The sequence below is a fragment of the Microcebus murinus genome, chromosome 3 (assembly GCF_040939455.1).
Source record: "Microcebus murinus isolate Inina chromosome 3, M.murinus_Inina_mat1.0, whole genome shotgun sequence".
NCBI lineage: Eukaryota > Metazoa > Chordata > Mammalia > Primates > Cheirogaleidae > Microcebus > Microcebus murinus.
In genome coordinates, this window is record NC_134106.1 from 51843551 (window position 1) to 51864600 (window position 21050).

The 21050-nt window shown below is 36.3% G+C and overlaps 1 protein-coding gene and 1 pseudogene across 14 annotated transcripts in view; both read left to right on the forward strand.

Annotated features, from left to right (window-relative positions):
- EHBP1 (EH domain binding protein 1) overlaps window positions 1–21050 on the forward strand; it is a 351096-nt gene that overhangs the window by 188336 nt on the left and 141710 nt on the right. For all 14 annotated transcript variants that reach the window (XM_012764882.2, XM_012764889.2, XM_012764886.2 and 11 more), the window contains one exon: window positions 13265–13451. In XM_012764882.2, the coding sequence (XP_012620336.1) occupies window positions 13265–13451 (187 nt within the window). The remainder of the gene's footprint in view (window positions 1–13264; window positions 13452–21050) is intronic.
- On the forward strand, window positions 2–13258 carry LOC142870042 (small ribosomal subunit protein uS2-like; annotated as a pseudogene).

A 21050-nucleotide genomic window follows, 5' to 3' on the forward strand; every position in this document is an offset into this window, starting at 1 on the left:
TACATTTCATTTTGCTATCACTACAGACCAGTTTCCTTGTTAACTGAATTTGAGATTCTTCTGTAATATTCCATTTGATGGGTAAAAACGTTAATGTACAGTTTATAAGTTAGTATCTAACTCATCCTGAATTTTTATAGTCTTAACCCTTATTCTCCCACCTTCTTCCAAGTGGGTAGGTGTGTACCCTAAAATAACAAATGAGGGAGATATATTCCTGGAATCTCTGCTGGAATTCCAATTGTGTGTTCTTACAGAAAACATGTTATAAATCGTATTTAGGTGTTTTAATTGAACTCTGTAGGCATTACACTTTAATTATGTTATAGGTCTGTTGGCGGAACCAAATAATCATTTATGGTACTGATTTGATGAGAAGACTTGTTCAAATGCCAAATAATGAAATCATGACATTTATAAATTCGGGATTATCACAAGCTCAACATGTATAGACAGTGTGATTAGGGCTGCCATTTTGCTAAAATCTAGGGTGGGGATAAAAAGGAGATGTGTTCATATTGTAATCTGGAGTTGTACAGTGTACAACTTTTGTGGCTACAAACCATGCCCTGAGTGTGTTTAAAAAGCAACAACAGGCTGGGTGCGGTGGCTAATGCCTGTAATCCTAGCACACTGGGAGGCCGAGGCAGGAGGATTTCTTAAGGCCAGGAGCAAGAGCAAGAGTGAGACCCCATTTCTACAAAAAATAGAAAAATTAGCTGGGCATGGGGGCAGCGCCTATACTCCTAGCTACTCAGGAGGCTGAGGCAGGAGAATTGCTTGAGCACAGGAGTCTGAGGTTACAATGAACTGTGTTGACACTAGTGCACACTAGCCCAGGTGACAGAGCAAGAGTGTGTCTCAAATAAATAAATAAATAGCAACAACAAAACTTCTACTTCCAGCCATGATGGAGTAACACAGGCTGGATTTAGCTCCTTGACTTAAACAACTAAAAACAAAATAAAATTATATGAAACAATGGTTTTTCATTACATACAAACAGCATATGAGCCCTACAATTTTCCAACCATATTTATGTGAGAGAGTTTCTAAATGCAGTTTAGGGAGAAAAAACCAAATAGATCTCAGTAGTCTCCCTGAATTGAGGAGACAAAGTTTGGATTTTGGGCGGCTAGAATTTGTGGTCAGAGTACCAGAGAGGACAGAGCTACTCATGGAGAGAGTTTCAGAGATCTGTAGAAAGTTTCTCTTGAGTCTAGTTAAGTACTGATTAGAGCATGGATGTGAGGAAATCATCGAGGACAGAGAAACAAACAGAACAATCCTTGGAGTTTGCTCAGGACCAAGAATAGTTTGTGTTCCCACCAACCACAGGAGAAAGACATGGAACATCGAGAAGACTTCTCAAAAGGGGTTAGCCTCAGTGTTGGGGCTAAATTAGCCCTAAAGGCTATTATGGGCTTACCTAACAAAGCTTAAAGGCAAGGCTCAAAAGAATCAAACTAATTTCAAGTAACATAACTGCATCCTACATGAAACCCAAAAATGGTTATGGTAATACCGAAAAACCCAACACCCAAAACAAAATTCACACTATCTGACAGCCAATCAAAAATATATCAGGCATGGAAAGAAGTAAGAAAATCTGACCCATAATGAGGAGAAAACAATGATTAGATATAGATGCAGAAATGGTGGACAGATGATGAAGTTAATAGGCAAGCATGATAAAATAATTTTTGTAAATATATGCCAGTTATTCAGGAAGGTAGGAGAAAACATAAGCATGGATGATACAAAAAATCCAAATCAAATTTGTGAAGATGAGAAATACAAAGTCTAAGATGAAAAACACATTAGATGGGATTAAGCTATGTTAGATACTGCAGAAGGAAATATTAGTGAACCTAAAGACATAGCAATAGAAACTATCTAGATTGGGGGGGAGGGGAGAAAAGAAACTATCCAGATTGAAACAGAGGGGGAAGAAAATAATAAAAAAAGAAGATCAGTGATCTGTGGAACAATTTCAAGTGGCCTAATGTGTAATTGGAGTTAGGAGAGGAGAGAAGAGGAGAGAAGAAAGAGTGAGGGGGACAGAAAACATTTTTGAAGAAATAATAGCCAAAAGTTTAGAAGTTAAAAAAAAATGTATATATAAAACTACAGTTCCAAGAAACTGAATGAACCCTAAGCACAAAAAACAAGCAAACCATAGCAAGGCTTGTCAACAAAAACAATTCAGGCCAGAAGACAGTGGGGTGATAGTTTTAAAATACTGAAAGACAAAACAAAAACCTGTCAATACGAATTTCTATTCCCAGACCCCTCCCAAAAAAGCAAAATAATGGGATTTTCAGACATCCAAAAACGGAAAGAATTCCTTACCATCAGATTTGCTCTGCAAAAGAATGTTTAAAAAGAAGTCCTTCAGACAGGAGGAAAATGACACCATTTGGAAATTTGGATCTACATAAAGGAACAAAGAGCACAAGAAATGACAAATGTATTTGTGTACATATAAATTACTTGTCTTATTTTCAAAAATCTCTATAAAAGATAATTGTTTAAGTCTTCAATAATGTATTCTGGGTTATATAATACATATTATAGAAGGAAACTGTATGATAACAGTAATATAAAGGCTGAGAGTGGAGAAAATGAACTATACTGTTTTAAGCTTATTATACATTATGTTAATTAATACTTGAAGGTAGACCTTTTTTTCCAGAGATGACATAATTGTTTATGTAAAAAATTATAAGGAATCTCCAAAAAGACTAATAAAACTAAAAAGAAAATTTACCAAGATTATAGGATACAAGATCAAATGCAAATTAAGTGTATTTCTCTATAGTAACAATGAACAGTCAGAAATGCACATTTTAAAAATATCATTTACAAAAGCATCTAAAACAAAAACTTCAGGGATAAATTTGAACAAAAATGTACAATATCTCTACGCTGAAAGCAGCAGAACATTGCTGAGAGAAATCAAAGAGCAAAAACAATGGAGAAAAAAACTATGGCCATGGATTCAGATATATAAGTTATTTTCAACTGATTTATAAATTCAATGTTTTCCCAATAAAAATTTCAGCATTTTTTTCTAATTAATAAGCTGTTTTTAAAATATATATGGAACTGGAAGTGATCTAGAATAACCAAAAACAATTGTGAAAAAGAAAAAAACTACAATGAGATACCACCACACATCCATTTGAATGACTAAAATTTAAAAGACTGACTTTACCAAGTATTGTCAAGAATGTGGGCCAACGCCAGGCATGGTGGCTTATATCTGTAATCCCAGCACTTTGTAAGGCCAGGAGTTCAAGGTCAGCCTAGGCAGTATAGTGTGACCCTGTCTCTACAAAAAATTAAAAAATTAAAATGCAATGGCTCTTGCCTGTAATCCCAAATACTTCGGATGCTGAAGTGGGAAGATTGCTTGAGCCCAGTAGTTCAAGGTTGCAATGAGCTTTGTTTGCACCACTGCACTCCAGCCTGGGTGGCAGAGTATCTGTCTCAGAGTTAAAAACAGAAAAAAGAATGTGGGTGAGGCAGGGTGGCTCACGTCTATAATCCTAGAATTTTGGAAGGTCAAGGTAGAAGGATTGCTTGAAGCCAGGAATTCAAGACCAGCCTGAGCAACATAGCGAGAGCTGGTCTCTACAAAAAATTTTTTTTTAAAAATTGGCCAGGCATGGTGGTGCATGCCAGTAGTACCAGCTACTTAGGAGGCTGAGGCAAGGGGATTGATTGAGCCCAGGAGTTAGAGGTTGCAGTGAGCTATGATGATACCACTTCACTCTAGCACTCTAGCCCAGGCAACAGAATGAGACCCTGTCAAAAAAAAAAAATGTGGAACCACTGGAACTCTATAGAACTCTTAGAGTTCTAAATGGTACAGCCAATTTAGAAAACAGCTTGGCAGTCTCTAAAAATAGCTAAATATATACCTATCATTTATCCTAGCCATTCCATTCCTAGGTATGAACCTGAAAGAATTGAAAACATATGTGTACTAAAAGACTTCTACATGAATATTTTAACAGCTTTATTTATTATAATAACAAAAAAAAATGAAAACAACCCAAATGTCCATCAACAGGCAAATGGATAAAAAAATTGTGGTATATCCGTATAATGGAATACTAGTCAGTAATAACAAGGAAAAAACTATTGATATATGTAACTACATAGATGAACCTAAAAGTCATTATGCTGAGTGAAAGGTGCAAGGCCAGAAAAGAGTACATACTGTGTGATACCATTTATTTAAAACTCTAGAAAATGTAAATAATCTATAGTGAGAAAAAGCAGATCAGCCTTTTGTGCTACCCAGAAGGAGGTCCGTCCATACAGTGTTATTCTGGATTCCTGAGGGAAACTTCCACAGTGTCCACTGCCCTTGATGTCCTACAAATGAAGGAGGAGGATGTCTTCAAATTCCTTGCAGCAGGAACCCACTTAGGTGGCACCAACTTTGACTTCCAAATGGAACAGTACATCTCCAAAAGGAAAAGTGATGGCACCTATATCATAAATCCCAGGACCTGGGAGAAGGTTCTGCTAGCAGCCATGCCGTTGTTGCCATTGAAAACCCTGCTGATGGCCATGTCATATCTTCCAGGAATACTGGCCAGCAAGCTGTGCTGAAGTTTGCCGTTGCTGCTGAAGCCACTCCTATGGCTGGTCATGTCACTCCTGGAACCTTCACTAACCAGATCCAGGCAGTCTTCTGGGAGGCAGGTCTTCTGGTCCCAAGGCTGAGCACTAGCCTCTCCTAGAGGCGTCTTTAGTTATTCTGCCTACCATTGCTCTGTGTAACAGAGATTTTCCTCTGTGTTATGTGGACATTGCCATCCTGTGCAATAACAAGGGAGCTCACTCAGTGGGTCTGATATGGTGCATGCTGGCCTGGGAAGTTCTGTGCATGTATGGCACCATCTCCCAAACACCGGAGGAAGATCATGCCTGAACTCTACTTCTACAGAGATCCTAAAGAGATTGAAAAGGAAGAACAGGCTGCTGCTGAAAAAACTGTGACCAAGGAGGAATTTCAGGGTGAATGGACTGCTCCAGCTTTGGAGTTCACTGCTACACAACCTGAGGTTGTAGACTGGTCTGAAGGCCTACATCTGCCCATGACCTCTGTGCCTCTTCAGCAGTTCCCCACTGAAGACTGGAGCTCTCAGCCTGCCATGGAAAACTGGTCTGCAGCTCCCACTGCCCAGGCCACTGAATGAGTAGGAACAATCGCTGAGTGGTCTTTAGCTATTCTTCCACGGTCTCTTAAGGAAGATGGAAGTAAGGTTGATGGAAAAGAAACATCAGTTTCTTTAAAAAAAAAAAAAAGGGGGAGAGGAGAAAAAGCAGATCAGTAGTTGCTTGTGATCAGAGATGGAGAGAGAGATTAAAAAGGGGCACAAGGAAACTTTTGGGGGGAATAGAAATGTTATCTTGATTGTGGTGATGGTTTCATACTTGTATGCATATGTACAAAATAACACATTAAATTGTACTTTTTAAGTGTGGATCATTTAGTGTATGTCAATTATACCTAAATAAAGCTGTTTAAAAAAGAACAGCAGTCTTTAACAGAAATACTGTGTCACCTGACGGATTCCCTGAGTATCTTGGGCCTTTAGGTCTCTTTGATATAAATAACTGGTATGAGACAGGAGAGATCTATAAAATATTTAACAATAAGTAATATAATTATAAATAATAGTTATATGTTTACTCGCAGTGAGGCTATATGAGTCTTTGCTTTCCTTGGAAATACATGAACTTTTAGTGTATTAACATTATTTAGCTCTTGGAAAAAGTAGTTATTCCTTTAAAAATGTAGTTTGGTAGAAAAATCTTTCAAAATATGGAATATGTAGGCTGAGAGGGGAATAATAAAAAAGGCCTCTTTGTTACATGAAAGTTAAGAGTAATTGCTTTGTGTGAAAGCAGAAATGTTATCTCTCTACTGTGCAGTGGTCAGCTCTTATTTTGCTTCTTGGCGCTACATTTTATAAGGGCATTGATGATTCAGAATGTTAACAGAGTAGAGCAACATAGTCATTAAAGTATCCAGAAACCACATCAAATGAACAACGATTGAGGGCACAGGGACTGACTTAGAAAAGAGATGATTTAAGGGAACTATAATGACCAACTTCAAATATTTTGAGACTTTTGTTTGAAAGAGTGAGGGAGTTGACTGGTTTTCTATTGCTCTGGAATTGCATTTCTTAACCTTTTCCCATTTTGCAACATGTGCTACTTGCTTCCTGGGTATTGCAAGGTTTTGATAAAACCTTAAAAGGTTCTAACTTCCATAAGTACTTAGAATTATATCATAATAATCATCTGATTCCAAACCCAGGTTGAGATCTCAATACTAATTAACAAGTATATAGGGGTTGAAAAATTGGCCCAACTTGCTAAAGTTATTATATTTGTTTTCTTTGAAATAGCTAATGTGTGATCAAAATAAAATTTCTCATGGGTGGTGTAGGTGCTGAGTAATAGCCACACACCTAGAATATTTGAATGTAAATGTAAACTTTAAGTACTGGCATTCAGTCATCCCAACATGCATGAATATTACACAACACACACACACACACACACCCTACTCTCCTACGAACAAATTAAAGAGACATCTAATGTTTGCTTACACTTTTAAAATGCCTTAATAAAAACTAAAATCAGAATCACTGGGTGTTTCCTTTTGACCTTTCTTCCACATGAAAGTCAGTCTTTATAAGTTTCCCATGAATAAAGAGCATTCTAAATTGCTCAATCATCTGGGGTTACCATAGGGAGCCTATAAATACTCCAGCTTTTATTTTTTTGTACGAATGTACACACAAGTTCTCAAGATTGCACATCAGGTAATATGTAAGTTCATAAAGAACTCGGTTTGTATTAATTACTTGTTTGATATTTCTCATCTTTTCTTTCCAAAAATTTATAGGTCCAATGTCAGTAGCAGAAATCTTCTAAAATTTGTTCTTAAGTAATAAACTTATGACCTTTCTCATCAAGTGAAAAACCTGTATGACTCATCTTCCATTACCAAACTCTTCCTGTATATGCCAACATTAAACTATCACAAAAGAGTACTGAATCCTTTGGTGTGTAAAACAACCTTTTGTGCCACAGTGTATCCACCAGCACCAAGAGAAAGTCTACACCCTTCACTGCTTTTAATACTCATACTTTACACTTAGGAACTTCATGGGTTTCTTAGTTTTCTTAGGTTTGGGGAGTATAATTCAGCTATTCTAGTTTAAGTAACAAAAATGAAAACTGACAACACAATAATATTATTTTCAGAACATTTATGAAGTGACTTTTAAGGCCCAGCATGCAGTCTTTTCTGGTATGGTTGTGTGTCAGTTTCACAAGGAACCCTGTCGTTGAATTTTATCAGGGAAGCTACATGCCCATTTTAATCAATTTCAGTTGGTTTTCCAAAGAAACATAGATATCTAGGTAAGCAGAAAAGACTATAGATTTTGCTATATCATTGCTTCATGTTGTGTTATTCTTCCAACATGTTTAAGTTAATCCTATTTCTAACCAACTTTGGTTTTTCTTTGTATAATTCATTTTCCTGGATGAATTGTTTTCTAAACAATCAGTAATGTCATTTTTAATTATTCTGCCCAATTTTCTATTTTTAATATAATGAATTTTCAACTCACAATGATTTACTAATATAACTGATAATTATTCAAGTATACAGTACAGGAATAAAAATGATTCTTGTTTCTTTAGAGTGATGTAGAAAGTCCTGAAATAGATTGCTCAAATCATAGATGATCAACAGAATGTGGAAATTGTGCTAATTCCGTAAATAATTTTTCCTTATTTATATTTATTTATATTTAAAATATGCCAGGCATTGTGGCTCACACCTAAGGCCACAGCGGGAGGATCACTTGAAGCAAGGAGTTCAAGACGAGCCTGAGCAGCAAAGCAAGACCCAGTCTCTATAAAAAATAAGAAACTTAGCTAGGCGGGCATGGAGGCACACACCTGTAGTCCTGGCTATTTGGGAGGCTCAGGCGGGAGGATTGGTTGAGCCCAGGAGATCAAATCTAGGCTAGGCAACATGCCATCTCTAAAAAAAATCAAACAAAAAATTCCAATTTAAGGGTGCTGAACACTTGTCATGACATTCTTCCATTCCATAACAATAGAATTCCCTGGCAGCTTGTCACTAGTACCTTGCTGCACCATCCACCAACACTGATCACTGTAGCCTTATTTAAAAAAAAAAAAAAAGTAAAGTGTATTAATTAGCAAGTATATAACCTGCCATTGTAGAGAAAGGGATAAGCACTCACATAATTCTGTCTATATACAGGCACTGTTCTTGTTCACTCCTTTTTCTATAGCACTTTTTAAAAATTGAGATATACTTTACATAACATAAAATTATACATTTTAAAATATACACTTTAGGCCAGGTGCAGTGGCTCACACCTAGCACTCTGGGAGGCCCAGGTGGGTGGATCACTCGAGGTCAGGAGTTCGAAACCAGCCTGAGCAAGAGCGGGACCCCATCTCTACTATAAATAGAAAGAAATTAATTGGCCAACTAATATATATAGAAAAAATTAGCCGGGCATGGTGGTGCATGCCTGTAGTCCCAGCTACTCGGGAGGCTGAGGCAGGAGGATTGGTTGAGTCCAGGAGTTTGAGGTTGCTGTGAGCTAGGCTGACGCCACGGCACTCACTCTAGCCTAGGCACTCACTCTAGCCACGGCACTCACTCTAGCACAAAGCGAGCCTCTGTCTCAAAAAAATAAATAAAATAAAATAAAATAAAATATACACTTTAGTGGTTTTTAGTATGTTCACCATGTTGTACTACCATCACCATTATCTAATACCAGAACATTAGAACAAAAGAACCCCCATACCTATTAGCAGTTAGTCCCAATTCCTCCCTGCCTCCATCTTCTAGCTACCACAAATCTACTTTCTGTTGCTCTGGATTTGACTATTCTGGGCATTTCACATAAATGGAAATATTTCCTGTTTATTCTTGAAGAGTAGTAAATTCACTTTAAGTTAGAGATCTCTGATCTAGAAGGTGGAAGGATCATTCAAAAAACTTAGAAATGCCGGACGCAATGGTGTGTGCCAGTAATCCTGGCTATTTGGGAAACTGAAGTGGGAGGATCACTTGAGGCCAGGAATTCAAGAACAGCTTGAGTAACATAGTGAGACCCCATCTCTAAAAATATTTAGAGATACCTCATTCTCTAAATATTTTTTTAATTAGCTGGGCATGAGACTGCAATTAGCTATGATTGCACCACTGCACTCCAGCCTGGGTAACAGGGCAAGACCCCGTCTGTCTCTTGGGGGAAAAAACTCTTAGAGGTAGAGGCTCCTCATCCTTATTCTGATTTGATACCTAACCAGTGATGGTGCCCAGCACCCTTTTTCTCAGAGGTGAATTACAGCTGTGTGGAGATACTGATTTTCATACTACTACTACTGGTGGCACAGCATGCCAGGGCAGGTGTAGTCCCTGGCACCTCCAGTTCCAAGCAGCTTCCTTTTATTTACTCTAGAATGTAATACAAATTTCATTTTCAGTACCTCTCATAATGTAAAAAGGATTGAGAAACACAGCTCTAATCGATTCAAGAAAATGTCTATTTTGCTTATATTTCCAATAACATGGAAATCACTTGATCTGAGCTTTTCTACTTGTGCGTACATTCCCTATACAAGGAACACTAATATTCAAGTGGCTAGAGGAAAGTATAAGTGGTTAGAAGCAGGCAGAGAGCTCTCGCATGAAGAAAAAGGACAATATGGAAATACCTTGCTATACATACTAGATAAAGTTTTATGAAAGTTGTGTGCAAACTGAGTTTTGTAAATTCAATTATATGGAGTACACTCAAGAATTGCCTGTTTAAAGGAGTTCTGTTATTTTTTCTGTTAAGCACAATAACCTTTTGTAATATAAATAATCCAACCTCTAACATAACTGGGTTTAAAAAATAACTAGCCATATGACAAATTGATGATGATTATAGTACCCATTATAGAGAGAGAGATTTAACCAGGAATAATTATTTAAAATATTAATATCTCTAAATAATTTATATAGCTGAATTAAATTCAGTTAGAAATGTGAGTCTGTTCAGCCCTGAGACAGTTAACATCAAATAAATTCTGAAACAAAGTCTTTTTTTCTTTTCTAACTTTTGGGGTTTTAAATTTTGTTTCTATCTTATTTCTTTATATTTACCTTCCTATGAAGTACTATTGGAATTTGAAAAACAGCTAAACAAGGCTGTTGATTAGCATGATAAACAAAGTGTTTTTAAGGATTAAATGAGTTAATATATATGAAGCATTTAAACAGTGTCTTGTATAATATAAATACTTAATAAATTTTAGTAATGTTATTGGTAAGTTCTCTATTCTAGACTGAATGTTACAGCTTTTCTACCTCTTTTCAGAAAGCATGTTCAGCTTTTTCTGAACAACTAAATTAGAACATGGGACTGTAAATACTTCAAGGATAGCTTGGTTACTAGGCAAGAATATTTTGGTTTGAAAAGCTAATTTTCAAAAATATATATATTTTCTGTTATTTTTCCTTTCTTTTTTTTTTTTCTTTTTTTTTTTTTTGTTGTTGTTGTTTGAGACAAGGTCTCACTCTGTCTCCCAGGCTAGAGCACAGTGACATCATCATAGCTCACTGCAACCTCTAACTCCTGGGCTCAAGTGATCCTCCTGCCTTAGTTTCCTGAGTAGCTGGGACTACAGGTGTGTGCCACCATACCTGGCTTCTTTTACTCTTAAATGCAGGATCACAGAAAGATGAAGAACAGCAAATAGGTTTCTATGAATGTGCCAACTTCACTTAGTTAGAAGAAACTACCCTAAACACTCAGTTGAAGGAGATTTTGAGCCTGCATCTAAGCTCAATGGGAAGGAGTCACATGACACTAATTATTGCTATGAAACAAGAGTGAGAATGACATAACAAGTATGATATATTTACCCATTCTGATCTAGATATACTTGGTATCCAGAGCCTCATGTGATCTTTCTATAAATCCTTAAGCAGATATGTAGATAATTACTTATTGGTTCTAAGTGAGTTTGGTACTGTTGTAATTCAAGGAACATGCACAATTGAAAGAGAGGGCTATCATAAGTATAGACCTTACATGACTAGATAGTATTCCCTTGGTATAATCTCAATATTTGGGTGGTTTGGTCCTTAGCTCTGTAGATTCAGAAGTTCTGTTGTTACTATGCACAGGATGTAAAACTCTAGGGAACCTCTGGTATTGAGAAAAATTGCAACAAACTAATAAATAAGAACTAGAATAATGGTTTATCACTGTGCAACAGGAAGAATAATTATCATATACACCAGATACAGTTGTCTCTTGGTATCTGTGGGGGATTGGTTCCAGGACCCTTCTCCATACCAAAATCCATGGATACTCAAGTCCCTTTTATAAAATGGTATAATATTTGCATATAACCCACGCACATCCTCCTGTATACTTTAAATCATCTCTAGATTTCTTATAATATTTAATATAAGGTAAATATGTAAATAGTTGTTATACTGTATTATTTAGTGAATAATGACAAGAAAAAAGTCTATACATGTTTAATACAGATGCAGCCATACATTTTTTTCCCCCTCAAATATTTGCAATCTACATTTGGTTAGAATCTATGGATGCAGAACCCACAAGTACAGAAAGCCAACTCTACTTATGTTAAAGGATAACTAACTAGGAAAAAAAAATCCATCTACCCATAAAGTTAACAAAAAAGTTTTTCTGCTTGGGCCTAGACCCTAGGCAGGGGGAAAAATTCTTCTCTGAGAATTTATAAGCACAGACCCTCCCTCATGTGGATTTGACATTATTTTGACAGGATGGTCTAGGAACTCCTAAACCATGAAAGAAACATATAAAGTTGCTCCTAACATACTTGGCAAATGCAAGCATAAAATGCTCTGAAGAGAGACGCTCCTAGCTCAACACTACACTGGATTCCTCAGATTAAGCTCTAAATTAAAAAATCTAGAATTACAAAACACACAAGGAAACAGCTACTGAGAAAGAGTCTGGAGATAAAAGAAGCAGCAGGATTACACATGCAAGAGCTTCAGATAGTAGATTTATCAGATAGAGACTATAAAATATATTAAAATGATTAATAACTCAAGTCTTTGTACCTAGGGTACCATACACACAGACACATGAATAAATATGCTTATTGAAATTAAAAATTTATGGAGAATTGAACTTTAGACCCAGAGGAAGAAAGAAAAGTGAACTAGATCAGAAATGTGAGAGAATTATCTTAGAATGTAGCATAGGTGGAATAAGGATTTGTAAAAATATGAAGGAGAGGTTAGGAAACATGACAAGTGGGTAGTTCAACAACATCTAACAAGATTTTCTAAAGAAGAGAAGAGAGAAAATAGGGAAGAGGCCATTAAAAAGATAATGGATGATAATTTTTCTAAACTGATGAAAAACATGAATCTTCAGACTCAGAAAATAAACAGAGTCTGAAACAGGATAAATTAAAAGAAATCCACACCTAAACACATCATAGTAAAACTGTTCAAAACCAAAAATAATGAGATTTTAATAGCAACAACAGAGAAAAGGTGACTTACAAAGGAGCAAAGTTAGGCTGACACTGGCTAATATCTTCAAAGCCTTGAGACAGAATAGCTGACAACTAGAATTTTGTACCCAACTAAAGTATCATTTAAGTGTGAAGCTGAAATAAAGACATTTTCAAAGTCTGGGGGAACTTACTGTTAACAGAACCATGCTGAATGAACCATTAAAAGGATGTTCCATAATGAGAAAAGAATTTGGAAGGAAGGATGAAATATAAGAAAAACAATGGGGTAGAGCATAAAAAAGAAAACAAATCAACATTTCCACATCTTATTTCCTTTTCCTTTGGTGTGGAAAATATATTGCAGTTTCTGTTTTTAACATTTAACATTTTTCTAAGGCTTTATATATAATAGTTCAAGTGTGACCTTGTATTTTTAAAAAATTTAAAAATACTTTTTAAAAGAAGAACTTTATTTAAATCTGGATAGATATGGACTAAAAGATTAACAGTCATTGCTTCCAAATGGTAAGTTATCACTGGCTTGGGTTTTATTTGATTTAAAAAAAATTATAGTTTCAGTACATGTTTTATTATTTTAGTTGGAAATAAACTTTTTTGAGAGACATTTAACAATAATAATTTTTTCATTTAGATCAAATCCTTTTTATGAACCTAAACCAACTCCTCCAAATAATTTCATAAATCCCATTCAAGAACTGGAAACTGAAAGGAGAATGAAAAGAAAGGCCCCAGCTCCACCAGTCTTCTCACCAAAGACAGGAGGAGTAAATGAAAACACAGTTGTTTCTGCAGGAAAAGATCTCTCTACTTCTCCTAAGGTAGGATTTTATTCATAATGAGATGTATTAATATTGGCTCCTCTTACCCCTATGCAATTTAATTCAAATTAAGAAAAGTCATTGTTAGCTACTTGTGATGATTTAAAAGTAAAATCCAAGTAAATCTATTCTACTACAACACTATAAGTTTTCAACCTCATAAATTTACAATATAGTATGGATTGGATGGCTTGGGACAAAATTTGTTTTTAAAATGTTATTTTGAAATCAGAGGAAGAAAGGCATTGGTGCTCTAAAGAAAGGATGCTGTAAAGCAACTAGGCATGAGAGACAGCTTATAGTAATAAAAAGGAAGGAATAAATCATTCTTTCACAAATGAAAGATTAAGGCTCAGTGAAGAGAAATACTTTGTTGAGAATTTCAGTGTTGGTACTTTGATTTATGTCAAGTTACAGTTTGGGCTTCATTGTCACTCTTTCTTAAAAATTGTAATATGTGATAACTACATGGAAAGGTAAACCACTGTGTTGGAACAAAGTCTAAAGCTATTAAAGGATTTGATTGCAAATAATATGTTATCTTCCAAGTGTAAGGTAGAAATGTTGGTTTTAGCAAGTTTTTTGACATAAATAACTTGCCCACCTACTCATGGGATGTAGTATTATTGTTGTTGTTACCATATTAGATTATTTAATTCTCATAGGTAGTTGTGGTAAAAATAAGACTAACTTGATCTCGGAAGGTTAAAGGAAAGGTCACAGGTTCCCTACCCTCTGACAGTAGAAGAAGGATTAGAACCTGACATTTTCATTAATTGTATAATGTTGGGACCATAGGCCACCTTAGGTACCTGGGCTGCTGTTTTTCTCAAGGACATTGAAGTTCAGTAGTTACTCTTGGATAGACAATTTCTTAGTTCATCCTGTGCCTTTTGTTAAATGCCAGAGTTCTGACATAGTTGATTTTATTTGTCTGGCTGTATTTTTGTTATTTTAGAGGGAGAGTGAGTTCACTGAGGTCTTCATTCTGCCATTCCAGTAGTCCATCTCTAGGTGTTTGTTTTAGATCAGGTTTTTGTTTTTGTTTTTTTAACCCTATGTCTTAAAGGGGGAAACTAGGACCAAATTCTTACTTGTGGTTGGCTAAAGTAAGGGGATGGAGATTCTAAATGAAGGGCACAGATAGGGTAGAAATATAAAGCAAAGGAGATGTCCAATTCCAATACTCATGAGAGCAAAAATAAAGTCAGTGACTAGGGCACTAGTCAGAATCAAGAAGCTATTTATATCCCTTATCCATTCTGACCATAAAGAATCCCTAAACCTATCCCTTGTCTCATTTAATCTCTAGTCTTTCACTGGCTGCTCCCTGCACCATTCCTCTTTAGTTCATCAGGAGTTTGAAGCTAATCAAGAATTCCCAACCCCTCTGTAGGGTAAAGGAAAGGAACTTAGTGCATATTGTATGCCAGGCAATCTTCTGTTACCTCATTTGATCCACAGAGAGAGAGAGAGAGAGAGAGAGAGAGAGAGAGAGAGAGAGAGAGAGTGTATCTGTTTTACATATGATAAACTAAACCGTATTTAAGTAATTTGTTCAAAGTGATAAAACTAGTAGTGACAGTGCCAGGATTAAAATGCAGGTCTTTTGCATGTAAAACGCACACTTTTCTCACTGTGCTATGCTATCTCTAGACAGATATTTCTGGCTTCAGGTTGAAACTGTGAATACATTTTCCATAGAAACATTGTTTATATGATCAATATAAAGCTTTCTTACAATGAAGTATGTAATAGCTATATGAATAGCTATTTTGTGCATTATTTTGAAGTAAATATTCCATTGCAGATACATTGTAGAGTAAATGATGTTCATGGGAAAGGCTGAGCATTTTACTACCATGCTTCTCTTAGGAAGTGCCTCATTATGCTTAGGCACAGACAGTAGAAACATAGTCATATCCTCAGTAACCTTTTACTGATCTGGAAGTTAGTTTGGATAACATACACAGTGAAACCCAACTGAAAAATTATTGTTAAAAAAGATAGCCAGGTGCATGGCACACACCTGTAGTCCCAGCTACTCAGGAGGTTGAGGCAGGAGGATCATTTGAACCTAGGGTTGTTTTAAACCCCATTTCTTAAACAAAACAAAACAAAACAAAACAAAAAACTGCTGATATATTATTAAATGAAATAAAGTGCATTGCAAATTATGGTATGACCCCTTCTGTATGTATAAAAAATGTATTCACACATATACACATGTGCACACATACATAAATGCTCATATACATTGCAGAAATAATCACAAGTAACTTAATAGTGGTTACCTTTGAGGAGAAGGGTCTTGGTAGGATGGAGGGTATGCAGAACATGGGAAGGTATTTTTCACTCTTTAAACTTCCTATATTTGAATTTCAAACCTTGTACTTCTGTTTTTGTTTGTTGTGCTAATAGAGGTGAGTAATGAGATCATGTATCTGGTTTTGTTGCCTTCTGTATAGGATATATACAAGATAGTATTTTCTGAAATTATCCCCCCTCTCACCTGCCTGACAACCGATAAATGTTATTCCTATATGTCCACTTAGGTGTTAATCCGTTAATACCAATTTGCTAGTGAGTAGATCTACCATTTGATCCAGCAATTCCACTACTGGGCATCTACCCAAAAGATCAAAAGTCACTTTATGAAAAAGACACTTGCACTCGAATGTTTATAGCAGCACAATTCACAATTGCAAAGTTGTGGAAACAACCCAAGTGCCCATCAATTCATGAGTGGATTAATAAAATGTGGTATATGTATACCATGGAGTATTATTCAGCTTTAAGAAACAATGGTGATATAGCACCTCTTATATTTTCCTGGATAGAGCTGGAACCCATTCTACTAAGTGAAGTATCTCAAGAATAGAATAGAGGATTTCATTCCTATGCTAAACCAGTGTATGAAACTATTTGGTGGTGGCCTGGGGTTCAGGTGACTCAGTGTTCTACACTGGAGACCAGGTATGGTGGCTTGGCAACAGAGCTCTGGACCCCCTCTTCTACTTCCATAGCACAAATCCACATTCATTCATTTTATATATTTGAGTTCAGGTAAGATTTCATTTGAAAAAATGTGGACCATTGCCAAGTAAAAAAAAAAAAAGACAGAAAAGAAATTGGAAATCACAAACTACACAATTATGTATGAGGTAAAGCAGTAGATTAGAATCAATGGCATACTGACCGTAATAAAAAATGATACATGAAAGTCAAGAAAGCACAGTAGTATGGGCCTTATTCATCACAGGAATAGGCCCATATATCCCAGTAGTTCCTGAAGACTTTGCAGTATTAAAACTTAGTGAAATAATTGACCATTTTGGCAACCTTGAGTCAACATGAAAGAGTATATTATGTTTAGTATATATTAATAATATTCTATTTAAGAAAACAGGAAAATGTCTTCTACATCAAAATATTTCCATTAAAATTATTAAAAAGTTTTGATGCTTAAAAATTCCTTCTAGGCCAATTGTTTTCCTTATTTGTAAATTGAAAAGGAGACAGTGATTTAAATAAAGTTTTTGAACAAAACCAGGCCCATATTTTAGTTGAATAATAAAAGAATATTGAACCATAACTTTTTGTATAACACAATGCCAAACTGCACTAAATTTCAACTGACTGCAGAGATGGAAGAGCATTCACTATCATAAAATAATTGCTCAACTAGATTATTAATTTTCCCACCTGTCACCTGAAACTACTTATTTTTAAGAAAATTCATGAAAAAAAAAACAAAACTAGAATTTAAACAAAGCAATAATGAGCATGTACTTATATTGCAAAATGAAATTCAAACTGCCCCCAAAGGCAACAAAGTGCCCCTCAGCATCATAGATACACATAAACTTAACACTTCAGACCATTGATTTCTGCATCTGTAAAATGGGAAAGTCACAACAATTTTTGAAACAATTTAGGAAGAAAGACCAATGTTTAGAGAAGTAACCCAATATGAAACATATAACCATCCAATAAAATAAAATGAGTTAGGCCCAATGGTGGCTGATTATCATTCACTGATAGTGAATATAAATTAATAAATATATAACTCTGAATATGCTCACTCCTAGATATAATTCATATAACTTAGTATAAAATGCCATTCAAGTTGTAAGAAAGAGCTTAGGAATATAAATGAAATTGTTGCCAGATACATCTGCTTAAGTATGTTATTAAACACTATATACTTAATTCCACAAAAAAATCACAATATAATCAGCAAATTATCAATGACAGTAAGGAATTAAAGTAGGCCAAGCATGGCGGTTCATGCCTGTAATCCTAGCACTTTGGGAGTCTGAGGCAGGAGGATAGCTTGAAGCCAGGAGTTTAAGACCAGCCTGAGCAATAGCAAGACCCCATCTCTATAAAAAATTAAAAAAATTAGGGAGGTGTCATGTCAAGTGCCTGTAGTCCCGGCTACTGGGAGGCTGAGGAAGGAGAATCGCTTGAGCCCAGGAATTGGAGGTTGCAGTAAGCTATGTTGATGCCACTGTACTCTAACCCAGGCAACAGAATTAAAAGACAACTTAAAAAGAGTTAAAGTAAATTAAACTTTTGTGATTGCATAGATGTCAGGGTTGATTTTTTTAGAGCAGTTGCCCCAGTTATTTGGCTCCTGGCTTGGAATAGTCACAAGCCAGGTGGTGTGAGGGAGTGTTGACAGACAATGCTTCCAACTGGCAGCTTTTATTGCAGGCTATTTTGCACAAAAATAGAAAGCAAATGAACGTTTCCTGAGGGGAGATGGTTCTATCTTCGAGAGTAGAGAAGACTCTGAGGTTTTATCACACTTCTGCTTTTATGTCTATGCCTTATGATATGCTAAATGGTGGGCAGAATATTCATTACTTTCTTGGGAAAAGGGTGGAGAGTTTTTGGAACGAAGGGCCCTCCCAAATTTTACCCTTATCGGGTAACTTCCAGGGGTTGCCATGGCATTTGTAAACTGTCATGGCGCTAGAGGGTGTTATTTTTACTATGCTAATATATGTTAATGGAGGAAAGGTCACCTTTGAGTATGAGCTCCTAGTTTCTGAGCATGCTCCTGGCTGAGAAAAATCCTTAATCAAAAGTTTTTGCCTTTGTGGGTTAGATTCTAAATGCTTATTGGCTTCCTCATTTTTGCTCCCCTCCTCTTTTCCTGTGGTTAACACTGCCTACCTACACTTGTCCCTAACAATAGAGAAGAGCCCCATGATACATTCCATGGTGAAATGAGCCTAGTGGAGTAGAGAAGGACCCCTTCAAAGATCATGATTGGTGGAGCTCCAATGATTGACAGTGATCCTACTGTCCAATTGCACCATCTCTAAAAATAGAAACCATGTCCATGTCTTAAGGCCCAGCTAAATAACTGAAGTCTTCAGTCATGTTGTTGCTTCTTTTTAGAAAGTTGTAGGAAAGACTGAAAGTTTTTGGTGTTTTTGAACTTGAGTAGACTACAGAAACTGTAGGGTAAACCAAACTTTAGAGTAAACAGGGTTAACCAAAATCAAAGTAATTAACAGCAGCCCTTCTGATCCCAGCAGCAAATTCAAACCACAAAGCTAAAACCCTCTTCAGCTTTTACACATGAAGGCCTCCTAGAAAGTTCTTTTTTTTTTTTTTTTTTTTTGAGACAGAGTCTCGCTTTCTTGCCTAGGCTAGAGTGAGTGCCGTGGCATCAGCCTAGCTCACAGCAACCTCAAACTCCTGGGCTCAAGTGATCCTCCTGCCTCAGCCTCCCGAGTAGCTGGGACTACAGGCACAAGCCACTATGCCCGGCTGATTTTTATATTATATATATTAGTTGGCCAATTAATTTCTTTCTATTTTTATGGTAGAGACGGGGTCTCGCTCAGGCTGGTTTTGAACTCCTGACCTTGAGCAATCCGCCCGCCTCGGCCTCCCAGAGTGCTAGGATTACAGGCGTGAGCCACCGCGCCCAGCCTCCTAGAAAGTTCTTGACCTCCAATTCTATCTAGGCAAACTGAGTGCTATTGCTGTATATTGGCAGGACCACTTTAGGGAACATTATTGATGATAAATTTGAAAGAAGCACTGATTAGCTCACCCTTTACTGCATGAGGAAGAGGAATATATCTAGAGTGTTTGAACAGATTTGTCCAAACTATGACAGAACCTTCCAAATGTCCAGTTCTAATAAACTTCACTCTAAGAATAAGAAACAAACACACAAAAACAAAAAATTAAAAGACCCACAACAGAATGCACAGCAGGGACAGGACTAGGGTGAAGCAAGAAAGGCAACTAGGGTGTAAAATTTAAGAAGCCACTTACTCCTGGAGTCATGCAAGTGCAAAGTTGGCACTTACACAAACCAAAGAGTATCTTCATAAATTGGCAATAGGTGCCTCATTCTTAAGGAGACATTCACTATCAGTGTCATGCTAAAAAATGTCATCCTAAAAGTGAGTGCCTCTTTAAATTTTACACCCAAAATACTGGTCACAAAAAGAGGACCAGTCTTAGCCATGAGAGCAAATTACCTTTTGTAAAACAAACTTACCACAAAAACAAACAGCAACAATGGAAGCCAGAAGATAGTTTAACAATATTTTTCTACATGATGAAAGAAAATAACTGCCACTCTATAATTATATATCCAGTGAATATATCTTTCAAGAATGAAGACAAAAGTAAAGATTTTTCCAGACAACTAACTTTGTTACCAGCAGGCCCTTGCTAAAGGAAATTCTAAAACATGGAATTTAGGCAAAAGGAAAATATTCATTAAAGATCAGGAATTTGGCCGGGTGTGGTGGCTCACACCTGTTATGCTGCCACTTTGAGAGGCCAAGGCGGGAGAATCACTTGAGATCAGGAGTTCAAGACCAGCCTGAACAAGAGCAAGACCCCTCTCTACTAAAAATAGAAAAAATTAGTTAGGCGTGGTGGCTCACGTCTGTAGTTCCAGCTACTCAGGAGGCTGAGGTAGGAGGCTCGCTTGAGCCCATGAGTTTGAGGTTGCAGTGAGCTAGGCTGAGGCCATGGCACTCTAGCCCTGGCAACAGAGTGAGACTCTATGTCAGAAAAATAAATAAATAAAAAAAGAGCAGGAATTCAAGAAAGACAGGTCACACAATTGCAAATATGTGGATAAATCTAAGTAAACATTGACAATTTGAAATAATAGGTTGTGGTAGGATAAAAGATAGAAGTAAAATATATGACAATGATTTATAAACTGGGAAGAGAATAATTACAGCAATGTATTGTAAGCCCCTTGTTGAATATCCCAAATCTGAAATCTGAAGTGCTCCAAAATTCAAAAGTTTTTGAGTGCTGACATTATGCCACAAGTGGAAAATTCCACACTTGACCTCATATTATGGGTCACAGTTAAAACTCAAGTGCATAACACCTAGTGTATTCATTGTCCACAAGGGGGTTATTCTACATTGTACAGTAATCTTTTAATCAAAACACAGAGTCATAGGTAGGGATGGGAAGCCTTCTGTTATGCATTGTTGCTATTGTTTAACAGCTAATACAGTTATTCAGGTGATGTACTATGCTGCTTATTATCCTGAACACATTATTTTTTCACTATATTTATGATATGTCATACTTTTT